The 12,347-nt window shown below is 35.2% G+C and overlaps 2 protein-coding genes across 2 annotated transcripts; one reads left to right on the plus strand and one right to left on the minus strand.

Annotated features, from left to right (window-relative positions):
• Positions 1-206: 206 nt before the first annotated feature.
• On the plus strand, positions 207-3,173 carry LOC121748968 (transcription initiation factor IIB-2-like). The gene is made up of 7 exons (XM_042143564.1): positions 207-683; positions 1,197-1,221; positions 1,373-1,502; positions 1,587-1,717; positions 1,853-1,941; positions 2,605-2,681; positions 2,829-3,173. The coding sequence occupies exons 1-7, from the start codon at positions 334-336 to the stop codon at positions 2,966-2,968; spliced, it is 942 nt and encodes a 313-aa protein (XP_041999498.1). The 5' UTR covers positions 207-333; the 3' UTR covers positions 2,969-3,173.
• A 2,431-nt stretch (positions 3,174-5,604) lies between these two features.
• On the minus strand, positions 5,605-7,142 carry LOC121747565 (zeatin O-xylosyltransferase-like). The gene has a single exon (XM_042141618.1). The coding sequence runs from the start codon at positions 7,107-7,109 to the stop codon at positions 5,727-5,729; it is 1,383 nt and encodes a 460-aa protein (XP_041997552.1). The 5' UTR covers positions 7,110-7,142; the 3' UTR covers positions 5,605-5,726.
• Between the last annotated feature and the right edge of the window lie 5,205 nt (positions 7,143-12,347).

The raw sequence follows: 12,347 nt of genomic DNA on the forward strand, positions 1-12,347 counted from the left end.
ATACTAGTTAGTATAAAAATGGAGATATGGAGGTGCCAAATATCTGGCAGAAGCCACGTGTCTCAATCATGAATCCTCCAATTTGCAAGTTGTAAACCTGACCCGACCCGACAAGACTGACCGCTCCATTACCGACTCCCCCCTCTCTGTGTCTATATATACCGCCTCTCGTATCCCTATCTCTCTCAATCTCACATTGTCTCCGAGCAGAGCGTTTAAGAGAGAGAAAGAGTGTGATCGGAACCTTCGTAAATCCACCCAGGCCAGATCAATTTTCAATTGTTGACCTAATCGGAATTGGGTAAAATTCGATTGTATATCTATACATACACTATGATGTCTGACACATATTGTCCGGACTGCAAGAAGAACACGGAGGTGGTGTGCGATCACGCTGCGGGAGACACCGTCTGCTCGGAGTGTGGCCTCGTTCTGGAAGCCCGCTCCATCGACGAGACGTCTGAGTGGCGGACTTTCGCCGATGATTCCGGCGACCACGATCCGAATCGTGTCGGAGGACCCGTTAACCCGCTTCTAGGGGATGCGGCGCTCTCCACGGTCATCTCGCGGGCCACTAATGGGGCGAATGTGGATATGTCTCTCACCCGCCTGCAGAATCGGGGCGGGGATCCGGACCGGGCTCTGGTCTTGGCGTTTAAGACGATTTCTAGCATGGCCGATAGGTCCGTGATTGGTGTTTTGCTTTTGGTTTGATTTAATTTTTCTACGGTGGTTTTGATATTGGGGGTTTTTGAGGTGGCTGCTGGTTGAGTAGTTTAGGGTTTTGATGAGATGTTAGGGTGAAATTGAGACCAATCATCGATTAGGCTGTTTTGATTCTAATGTGTTAGTATGATTAATCAATGGGGGTCGTCAATCACAGCTGTAATGGCTGTGAATCTTAGGTCGATTTTGAATTATTGGTAGGAGAGGTTGTGTTGATTGAGCTAAAAGCTGGAAAGTTCTAGTCTTGCAGTTGGAAAGGATGAAAAGATTAAGTAGTTGATTGATGGAAATTAAGTGTTATTGATGTGCTGGTTCTTGTTTTCTGAATTGAGCATCATTCAACAAAGTCCATGACATTCATGAGTTTTGTACATTTGGAGTTTTGGTTTCTGTGCGTTTGATCTTGAGTTCAGTATCTCTACCTGTTAGGCAGGAGCTTGTCTAACATTATGCACTCTTCTTGTTTTCAGGTTAAGTCTTGTAACAACCATTAAGGTATGTTATCTGCTTGATCGATTTTTATATGTTAATATGCAAGAAAAGTTTGGAATATGATTTTATAATGTTCAAATTTGTTTGTGTATTTTTGCTAACCAGCCCGGGGCCATAAAGGTTAACTTTTTCCATTGTTCATGCTCTATTTAAGGATCGTGCAAGTGAAATATATAAAAGGTTGGAAGATCAGAAGTGTACAAGGGGTAGAAACATGGAGGCCCTAGTGGCTGGCTGCATTTATATTGCTTGTAGGCAGGAAAGCAAGCCACGCACAGTAAAAGGTGCCCTACTTGAACCATGTTCTTAACTATCACTTAAGTTTGCCCCATGTATGAAGTCCTCTAAACCATCTGAGTATCAACTAGAAATATGCTCAATTGTTGCTGGAGCGACAAAGAAAGAAATTGGCCGGGCAAAAGAATTTATTGTGAAGCAGTTGAAGGTTGAGATGGGCACATCAATGGAGATGGGCACGATTCATGCAGGGGATTATCTGGTGAGTGTGGTCAGGGAATTAAGAAGGTTACGAGAAGCTGCTAATGTGGATACTGTCATTTTTTAAGCCTGTTAACTTTCACTTACAAGTCTTGTATTAGTTTATTATATGATGGTCGTCTTTTCTGCCATACAGAGGCGTTTTTGTTCTAATCTTGGGATGAGTAATGAGGAGGTAAAAGCAGTACAGGAAACTGTGCAGAAGGCAGGGAACTTTGATATTAGGTACTACGATATTCTTGTTTATTTCTAGCCATTTTTCATATTATTTCATTACTATTGCCTGGCCTTGTCATCTTATTGTAGTTCTATTTTGAATTTGAAACCCACCCTGCCCTGTTGCAAACAAAAATTTGTGTGCATAAGAAAGTGATATGTGACTATAGATCATATAATAAGTGTGGACGTTTGCTGTAGTAATGGTCACTGATTTAGTCATTTAGAAAACTGGGAACTTAGATATCTGATATGCATAAAGAAGTTTATATGTTTAAAGATGTTGGTCTGACATTTTGCTCCCAAGGCTGAATCTTCCGATGTAAAGAGAAATTGAATGGTGTGGAAGGTTTTCTAGAATTTTTGTTCTTGAAAGTGAAAACCTATTTAGCTTGAAGGAGGAAGAGAGAAAAGTAAGAACTTCATTAGCTGTGTTGATATTCATGTTGCTGAGCAAATAGGTTATGTACAACATATATGATAGCCTAATACATTTTAGTTCATATGCATTAAGTGCTTGGTTATTGTACCTGGTTGAGAAGTTCTGTACTGCCAGCAGTATGTTACACTTGACGTGCTGCCTAGCTGGCAGTAGTTCCACAGAAATGTATTTGCAACTTGCGACTATGGCTAACCCCATGCCTGACCTATATTATCGTTGTTGTATTGCAGGAGGAGTCCAATATCTATTGCTGCAGCCATCATTTTTATGATAACTCAGCTATCTGAATCCAAGAAACCCCTAAGAGGTAAGAGGTTCTGTTGTATTGTGATTTTTTGCATTGCAATGGCTACAATTGCATAATCCTTATGGTGGTTTAATCATTTGGATTTCACACTATCAAGATTTTATAACCAATTTCTTGCACTGAAACTTCAAAATGGTGTGCTTGCAGATATCTCACTTGCGACTACCGTGGCAGAAGGTACGATCAAGAATGCGTACAAGGATCTATATCCCCATGCCACCAAGATCGTACCTGAATGGTATTCAAAGGAAAGGGACCTGAAGAATCTTTCGAGCCCTAAATCGTAAATGACAAACGCTTTGATCCGAGAAAACAGGGAAAAAGCGTAAAAGGGAAAACAGGTTATACGGATTTTTCTTTCTTTTCCTGCTGTGACAGTCGCAAACTTCCCATTTATGAGGTTGCTTGGCTGTGTTGATAGTTGATGCAGTGTTGACTCTTGTTGTTTCCCCCTATTATCAATGCACACACATACATTCTCGTTTTACAAAATTTGATTTACGTATCCCTTATTATCATAATTACTGATCTAATATGATGGTAGATTAAAAGAAACGGAAAACTCGTACAAGTAGTATATTATCTTTCTATTCTTTACTACTACTACTTAGCTTGATGGATTTCGATCCTTTTCTTTTAGTACTTGGTCTTCAAAATCTTTACTTTATTTTCAAATTTGTGTATTTTACTATTGACCACATGATTTTAAAAAATGAAATTTAGTTTTCACACTAGTGTTATTTCTGGAGTAATGAATAGTAGGAAATTTTAGTGCGCAACTGAATCGAGTTGAATGTTACTTCTAAGTCATCTACTACTATTATTGAGTTTATTTATAAGCTTAAGCGCACAATCGAAGTACCCTCTTTTTATAAAGGGGTGTAATATTTCTTTAATTTTTGTTCCACAATAAACTAGAACCTCATATCAAGAATGGGTTGACAGGATTTAATTTGAGGCGTTGGATTAACTTAAAAAAAGAATATTCCTTAGTTAAGGCATATCGTGAGGCGTTGGATTAACGTAAAAAAATATTCCTTAGTTAAGGCATGCAGTATGACATGGTATACTCAAATCAATATAAATTTAACAAGTGGAATTGGATTAACACTCAAATTAATCTCTCGGAATTGCACTGCACTTTTTTGAAAAGGGGAAGAATATGGTACCCCTGTCCCAATATGTTGTGGCAAAATTTTTGGACACGGATATTAAAATATTTGTTGAATGAATTATACAAAAATAAATAAATATGAAAGCTGAATAAATTAGGGAGATATAAGAGAATAATGTAGATGATGGAAGAGTAAAAGTGATTAAATGTTAATTTCTTTTTATCAATAAAAAAATAACTCAATTTAATTGAGATATTCTAAAATGAAATATGACTCAACTTATTTAAGGAGGGAATAATAATTTTAGAGTTCCTATATTTAATATACACACACAATATAAGCTTTCACACTCCACATAATGTTTAATTAAGTTTGAACTGATAGTAATTGTTTTTATTTATAAAATAGAGTGATACTTTATATATTAAATAATTAGGTAGTTAATTATACGTTATTTTAAAATATGAAGATAGCTAATTATATTCAGATGATCCAAAAATTATTTTTATTATATCCAGTCTCTATTTATATAGGAAAATTTCTAAAAAAATACAATAAAGTACTCCAACAAAAGTAGCAATTATATTCAAAATTAAAAACAATTAAAATTAATATTTTCAATGTAATTACAAAAGGGTTTAACTCTAAAAAAAATTAGGAAATAGATAAATAATTTATTGCAATGCTATATCGTGATTCATACATATAAAATTTAACAAAATTAAGTTGCTATTAGTGACTTTCTTTGAATTTATTAAGAAGCAATTAAAGTAATAATATTATTATATTAGTGTAGAGTCATGTCTCAACTGAGTTGAGTCGTATTTCTCTTTAGGATGTCCCAACTAAGTTGAGTCAATTTTTTTTAACAAAAAATAAAACATCCAATCAGTCTTACTTTATTCCACTACATACTTTACTCTATTTTATATCTTTCCTACTTTATTCCTCTCTCCTACTTTTCAACACAATTTCTTAATCTTCGTGCCCAAAAGTTAAGTATCAACTTAGTTGGGACGGATGGAGTAGTTTTCGTAAGCAAATGTACAAAGATTTTTAAAAGAGGATTAATCCCTCAACATTGCACATAAATACTCCCTTCGTATTAAAAAAATAGAAACATATGAAACTGCACGGGTTTTAATGCACAATTGGTAAAATAAGTGAGAAAAATTGGTAAAGTAAGATAGAGGAAAAGAAAAATGAGTAAAATAAGAGAGAAGAAGAGAAAAAGTAGTGAAAAAAAAGAGAAAAAGTAGTGGAAGTAGAGTTAGTGGATTGTGGGGTCCATGCCCTAAAATAGAAAAATTCTAAAGTTTTTATTTTTAAGGAACGACCCAAAATGAAAATAGTTGCTATTTTTAAAAAACGAAGGGAGTATAATCCAATAGCGACTAGGAGGTGGCAAATCAAGTACTCCCTTCGTTCCTGAAAAATATAAATTCTTTTCTATTTAGTCCGTCTCTGGAACGGATGGAGTACTATATTTATGCAAATGATTTGATGTATTTGAATCCAAACGCTTTGACAAAATAACAACATAAATAAAATATAGTTAGAATGCTATAATTTGTTATTTTTCGACGTATACGTGGCAGCCATGTTACTTGCACAAAAAGGCTATGGCTCTTTCATTCTTAAAAAAAAATGAACTTTCAAAGATTGAGTCGTCTTTCTCAAACACATATATTAAATTATTAGGACTATATATATTGGTTACCACTTTCGACAAAACCAGTGTGTATTGCATCATTATAATAAACCGTCAACTCAATAATCAAAGTTTTTACATTTATATATAAGGGACTCATAGATGAAATCAAAATAAACCTCATAATATTATAGTACTAGTATAGTAACAATTTATATTTCATAAAATAAATACTAGTAGTAGAATACGATAACGTAGACATATAATGGGGCATGCATCCTATCTAGTGACATGAGCAATGAACGAATCCAACTCAATCCTCGAAACGCCACCCGCCTCCGTCGCCTCCCTCACGGCGGCACCCAGCTTCTCCGCCGTCTCCTTAATCCGATCCCCTTCTTCCGATGCCATCAATCTCCTCACGACACTCTCAATCAACGATGCCTTCACCACTCCCGCCCTATCCTTCCACTCCCTCACCACAATCCCCGTCTTCAAAATATCCGCAACCAGCGCGGCGTTGCTCGGCTGGTCGGAATGCATAGGCCACGCCGCGATCGCCACCCCCGCCGTCATGCTCTCCACGCACGAATTCCACCCGCAGTGGCTCATGAACCCCCCCACTGCCGGATGCGCCAGTATCTGCGGCTGCGGCGCCCATTCTCTCACCACCATCCCCTCTCCCTCCCCAAACCCTTCCGGCAGCTCGGCCCTCCTCACGTCCCCATCGAACACGTCGCCTTTATCGGCATCTCTCAGTACCCAAAGGAACTTCACCCCGCTCTGCGCTAGCCCCTCGGAGATCTCCTTGATCTGATCGTCTGGCAACGAGACCGTCGTCCCAAACGAGACGTAGATCACGGATTTCGGATCCTGCTTATCGAGCCAACTAAAGCATTCGTGCTGATTTTGTAAAATTGGTATTGATTTAGGAAACATTGGCCCTAGCCCCCAAATAGGCCCGCTCTTGTTCCTCTCGTCTCTCTCTAAAACCTCGAGATAAGGTGCTTCGATCAATCTGGAGGTGTTGAAGATACATCCAGATCTGAAATCGGACGCTTCTGATTGGAGAACAGCGAAGCTGTTTGTCTCATCCGACGTCCAATCTTCGAAAGGGGGCAATTCCTTGGGATGAGGGAGAGGGAAAGGAAGCCCTAGATATCCGGAGATGAAGGAGATGGAGGAGAAGGCAGAGATGCAGACGAGCTCGTAAGATTCGGCGTTGTGGATTCCTGCAACGTCTTGAACCACGTACGACATCCACGTGTCGTGGACGACGACGACTCTTTTGAATTTTCCCGCCAATTCCTGGAGGAAGGCGGCGAAGAGGGGGCGGAGGGTGAGGGAGGCCTCCAGCGCGGGGAGGAGCTGCGTGGGGAATTTGATTGTGGAGTTTGGGTTTGGGGGAGGGGAGAGGAAGGGAGGGGTGGGGAAGTCGTGGAAGTGGATTTGGGAGACGGTGTCGTTTGAGGCATTGAAGCGGGATCGGGCTTGGCGGTTGTGGAGGGCGGAGCCGGCGTAGTAGACGGGGAGGCCGTAGGAGGAGATGAGTGAGGAGAGGTGCAGCATCTGGTTGAGGTGGCCTTGAGCCGGCAATGGCACGGCCACCACGGCTACCGGAGCTTGGTTAGTGGCGGTGGTGGGGTGGTGGTGATGGCCCATGGATTGATCGTGTGTTTTTTTTGAAGAATTAATGTGTTTGGAAATGTTTGAGTGATGGAGGTAAGCATGCATGGGATGAGTATATATATAGGTAGAGGTGCCCACGGTTCTGGAACCGCCGGTTCCGGGTTTGAAAATTGTCGAACCGGAACCGAACCGCGAGGATGTTTCGCGGTTACGGTTCCGGTTCCAAAACCGCCGGTTTCGGTTCCGAACCGACGGTTTTCCTGTGGTTTTTTACGGTTTTTCACGGTTCCAAACCGTCGGTTTTTTGCGGTTCCGGCTTGGTTTCACAGTTTTCCGGCGGTTTTTGAACCTGAACCGAATCACGGTTCAAAAATTGACGGTTTACGATTTCGGTTTTAACCGCCGGTTCGATAAACCTTGGGCAGGTCTATATATAGGGTTAGTGTGTAAATGTGAAAGTGGGATTATTAGAAGGTTAGTGTGGAAACTTGAAACAACTAAGAAAGTAGATTAATAGTGATGGATGAGATTGTTTTATTAAGGCGGCGAAGAGGACCTATATTCTTTCATAAAAAAAGTGTTTAATAGTAGTAGTACTTAATTATCAAGATAAATAGTTGATTTTTCTCATTTAAAGATGTTTCTTCTGTGAACTGGGTGATGCACAAATGATGGCATGTGGAAAATGTAAAAGAATCCTAGTGTATGTATGATCAAATAATAACTAATTTACAGTAATAACTAATAACTAATTATAATTTTGTATGTTAAAAATATCAACACAAAGACATAAATTTTTCAATTTTCTTATGTTATACTTATATCTTTGTGTTGATATTTAAATTTACATGTTGTATTGATATTATTATGTCTTTGTGGTGTTAATTTTAATACACATAATCTGTAAATTAGTACTATTACCCTATCAATATGTTCAATTTAAAAACATTACAGTAAATTAACTCAGAATTAAGGACCCAGGCACCAACTGATATTATTCCGATATTATTACTCAATTCTCCATTAAATATCAACTTTTGTTATTTTGATCTGTTCCATATTTTGGTACTCCTATATTTATACATATATAAAAAAATGAATTTTGAAAATAATAATATAAATACTTTTGGAGAATTTAAAATGATTTTTCTGATATATTAGTACTATAAATTACTCTATCGGTCTGCCATTTATAAATCTATTTTGACCAGTACAAATATTAAAAAATTGTTTGACTTTGTGAAGAAAAAATGAAAAAATAAGTTAATCAAATGAAAATCCTATCGTTTTATAATAGAATGTCAATGTAATGATTTAGTTGAATGATGAGGTCCACTTACTTCAAAAAATAAAAATAAAAAATGAGACTTTAATTTGCAAACATCCTAAAATAGCAAAATGTGATATTTTTTCATGTATGGAGAGAGTATAATATCAAATAATGTACTTCATCCGTCCCACACTAGGAGTCACATTTGGTGTGTGCGTGAACTTTTAGAAATGTAAAGAATAATGGATTGAAAAGTTAGTGGAATATGGTGTCCATTTTTTATATTGGTTTTATAATAGAATGTGGATGAAAGTGAGTTAGTGGGATGTGAGACTCTTATTGTGGGACGGACCGAAATGACAAAATGTGATAATTTTTGTGCGACGAAAAGAAATATAGATACGACTCTTCATTTTTTGCATGATTAATCATCCACTAAAGAAAATAACATAAGGTATGTAATATTGATTACATTCATGACCACTTTTATAATAAGTCATCCTTTAACTTCGAACCGCTATAAAATTCACATTCCAGTTCACACGATGCCAAAACTACATTCCCATTATTTCTTGCACTAAAACACCATAATTAATAAAGCAAATAAAGTGTTCTTGACTTTTTACAATTATATTTCGTTTTGGCTCGATATTAATCATATTTTATTAAAGATTTTGATATTGGAGAATTTTAAAAAAAATAAAAAATTCCTTTTTTGCTTATCCTACGTGGAGAAGGTGAAAGATTTTGGAAGAATCTCATAATTCTTTTTTTTTTGGACTATAAATGACATTTGATAGCTTGTAATTAATCTACATATTCTTGTTTTTTTCATTACCTTTTTCGCTGAATTTTATGCAAAAATTCGACTCAGTTTTAGATATTCTCCCGACTCTTCATCAATATAGTTGTAACATGAAGTCGTTTTTCATTTCATGATTCTTTTTTGTGTTTATGTAGTAATAAATGTTTGTTTTTGCAACCTCAATTCGCTCTATTAACTGTTGGGTGATTATGAATTCTTCTCTTCTTCTTTGATATATCAACATGTATTTTTGCTACACTAAATTCAACCATCACCTATAATTATCCATCACTTATGCGCTCTTTATTTTATATTATTATGTTACTGTATTTGCTGTTGTTGGCGATTTTGATATTTTTTTATATCTTTTAGGAGTAATATATATTCATACATTATTATTATTATTATTGACAAATGTTTGTAAATTGATCTTTTTATAGTAGAGATCGAAAGTGTTACAGTTTACGTGTGCTTTGTGTGCAATTATTAGTTTCAAAATGTATTTGATTATACTATATTGTAATTTTAGAATTCAGTATAATAATATTGTTTCTTATTTCATAAATATAAATTTACAATTTTGAATTTGTGTGAATAACAAAAACTACTAGGTCGTGCATTGCTCGAGTGTGACATTAATTATATAATAGATTAATAGTGAATTGCTTAAGAATTACAATTCGCGCTCCAAAAATTACAAACGTGTTAATAAACAGTTTCATATCCTAGTAACAAGTATGCTTTTCCCTCGTAGTAGAATATAGAGCATAGTAAATGATCATTGTCCTATTTTGGAAAATAAGACAAATCACGAGGCCAGTTCCGATTAAAGGTTGCTGCAAAAATAAGTAGTTTTATCATTGAAATAACGATCAAATTTGCAGAAGCAAACAAAGTCGACACGAAACATATATAAACTGCAGTTTCTTACGTTTGCAGTTGCTCAAAAATGACACTATATTGCCATAGTAGGAGCTGTTGTGCGTTTATGCATAGAGGAGGATTCCACTCAGGCAAGAAAACTTGGTAGACATATAATGCCATTTCAAATAATTACCTTTAAAATAAAAATGTCAATACGGATATTAATTTGTGTATGACATAGACTGATATTACTCATGAATATGTTCTCTAACACAGATAATTGTTATGACGTATATTAATATTGTGTGCGATATAGACCAATATTATGCATGTGATATACCGACATAGCGAGAGTTGTATTATATACCAAACTAGTTTTAAACGCTAAACGCCAAACACATATATCATTATAAAATAACGCATAGGTCATGTAGGTCATTATATGGAATTCAGAGATTTAAAAACAATGACGTAATCTGACGTAATTTAAAAATCCGGAGTTCATTATAAGTTTGTTATTAGTTCACTATTATGAACTCCTATCTAATAATGATGTTGTTCAGCGTTTAAAGTTGAAGACTGGTTTGATATTGATCACAATCCTATTGACATATATTGATATTATGTCAGAAATTTTTTTATCATAAATTGATAGTAGTAACTAGTTTTGATGGACGATGCATCAAGTCAAATTGAAGCCTAGAAGGGTACTTACTTAGCGGAAAAGTCAAGAAAGAATTGTAGAAGATCCGCTCAGAGAAAATTATACTCCCGCAGTCCGCCATTAAATATTTCATTTTTCCTTTTTCATTCGTTCATCAATAAAAGTTCATTCACTTTTACCATTTTTAGCGAATGAACTTCATATTCTATTAATTCAATTCACTTACATTTTATTATAAAATTAATATAAAAAAATAGGATCCACCTTTTCTATCACTTTCTTTTATAAAATTAAATAATTTCTTAAAATACCTGGCCACAGCTCAGATTGATTAGGATGTCGTTGAAGAGTCATCGATTTTATTTGCTGGTATACACCAATCCTTGCCTGACACCTAGTTCATAGGAGGCCTATATGTAGTTAGTAATTGCTTACATAAAAACTAATCGGACGTATTCGTAAACCTGATCCATACTGGTTCGATTTACCCCAATCAAGAATATAAAATATTTAAAAAATGCCATCTTAACACATTATTATCAATTACTCCTTCTAGAAATAAAAATATAGTACTTTCTCCATCATATAAAAATATAGGCATATGATATAGCATGTGAATTAATAAAATTGGTAAAATTTAAAAGATAAGGAGAAGGATAGTTAAAATAATGTTAGTTAATATTAAGACCCAAATTATTATTAGTATTTTAGTGGTGCTATAAGTTATAAATAACTTGATGTATATGATAATAAATTAGGATAACTTTCCATAAATAAAAATGCTCATATTTTTATGGCAAAATAGAAAGTCCATATATTTTTCTGGGACTGATTATTAGAAAACATGGATATCCATGTTATCCGAAATTTCACACCAAGCAGCAAATATAAAAACTGAATTTCTACAATTGACCCTTCTCACCTTAATCACGTTGACTTTTTTATTAGAGCATACACAATATTGATCGTGTTTTTTTTGAAGAATTAATGTGTGTAAGAATGTTTGAGTGATAGAGGTAACCATGCAGGGGATGAGTATATATATATATATGGTTAGTGTGTAAATGTGAAAGTGGGATTATTAGATTTAGAAGGTTAGTGTGGAAACTTGAAACAACTAAGAAAGTAGATGAATAGTGATTGGTGAGATTGTTTAATTAAGGCGGCGAAGAGGACCTATATTCTTTCATAAAAAAAATGTTTAATAGTAGTAGTACTTGGTTATCAAGATTACTAGTTGATTTTCTCATTTAAAGAAGTTTCTTCTGTGTAAACTGGGTCATGCACAGATGATGCATGGCATGTGGAAAATGTAAAAGAATCCAAGTGCATGTATGAATATTTCTAAATATCGATATGTTCAATTTTAAAACATGAGAGGGACCCCTGATTAATAATTATCCTTCCATTCATCATTAAGTGTCCATTTTTGTCAATGTGATCTTCCATATTTTGGTACTATGTACATATATAAAAAAATGAGTTTTGGAAGTAATAACATAAATACTGCATGATATTGTTCTAATATATAATACTAGTACTATAAATTACTCCATCGATCTGCCAGATCTATTTTGACAGATACATGTATTTAAAAAAAATTTAACTTTATAAAAAAAAAAAAGAAAAATAAGTTGGTGAAATGTAAACCCTATTTTTATATATTAA

Source organism: Salvia splendens, chromosome 9, assembly GCF_004379255.2.
Source record: "Salvia splendens isolate huo1 chromosome 9, SspV2, whole genome shotgun sequence".
NCBI classification, from domain to species: Eukaryota; Viridiplantae; Streptophyta; class Magnoliopsida; order Lamiales; family Lamiaceae; genus Salvia; species Salvia splendens.

What these genes read in the sequence shown, in the direction of transcription:
- LOC121747565 (XM_042141618.1), bottom strand. Translation starts at nt 7,109, where the DNA reads ATGGGCCATCACCACCACCCCACCACCGCCACTAACCAAGCTCCGGTA.
- LOC121748968 (XM_042143564.1), top strand. Translation starts at nt 334, where the DNA reads ATGATGTCTGACACATATTGTCCGGACTGCAAGAAGAACACGGAGGTG. An exon ending in ATTTCTAGCATGGCCGATAG is followed by an intron (nt 684 to 1,196) that starts GTCCGTGATTGG and finishes TCTTGTTTTCAG; the next exon opens with GTTAAGTCTTGTAACAACCA. An exon ending in GCAGGGAACTTTGATATTAG is followed by an intron (nt 1,942 to 2,604) that starts GTACTACGATAT and finishes GTTGTATTGCAG; the next exon opens with GAGGAGTCCAATATCTATTG.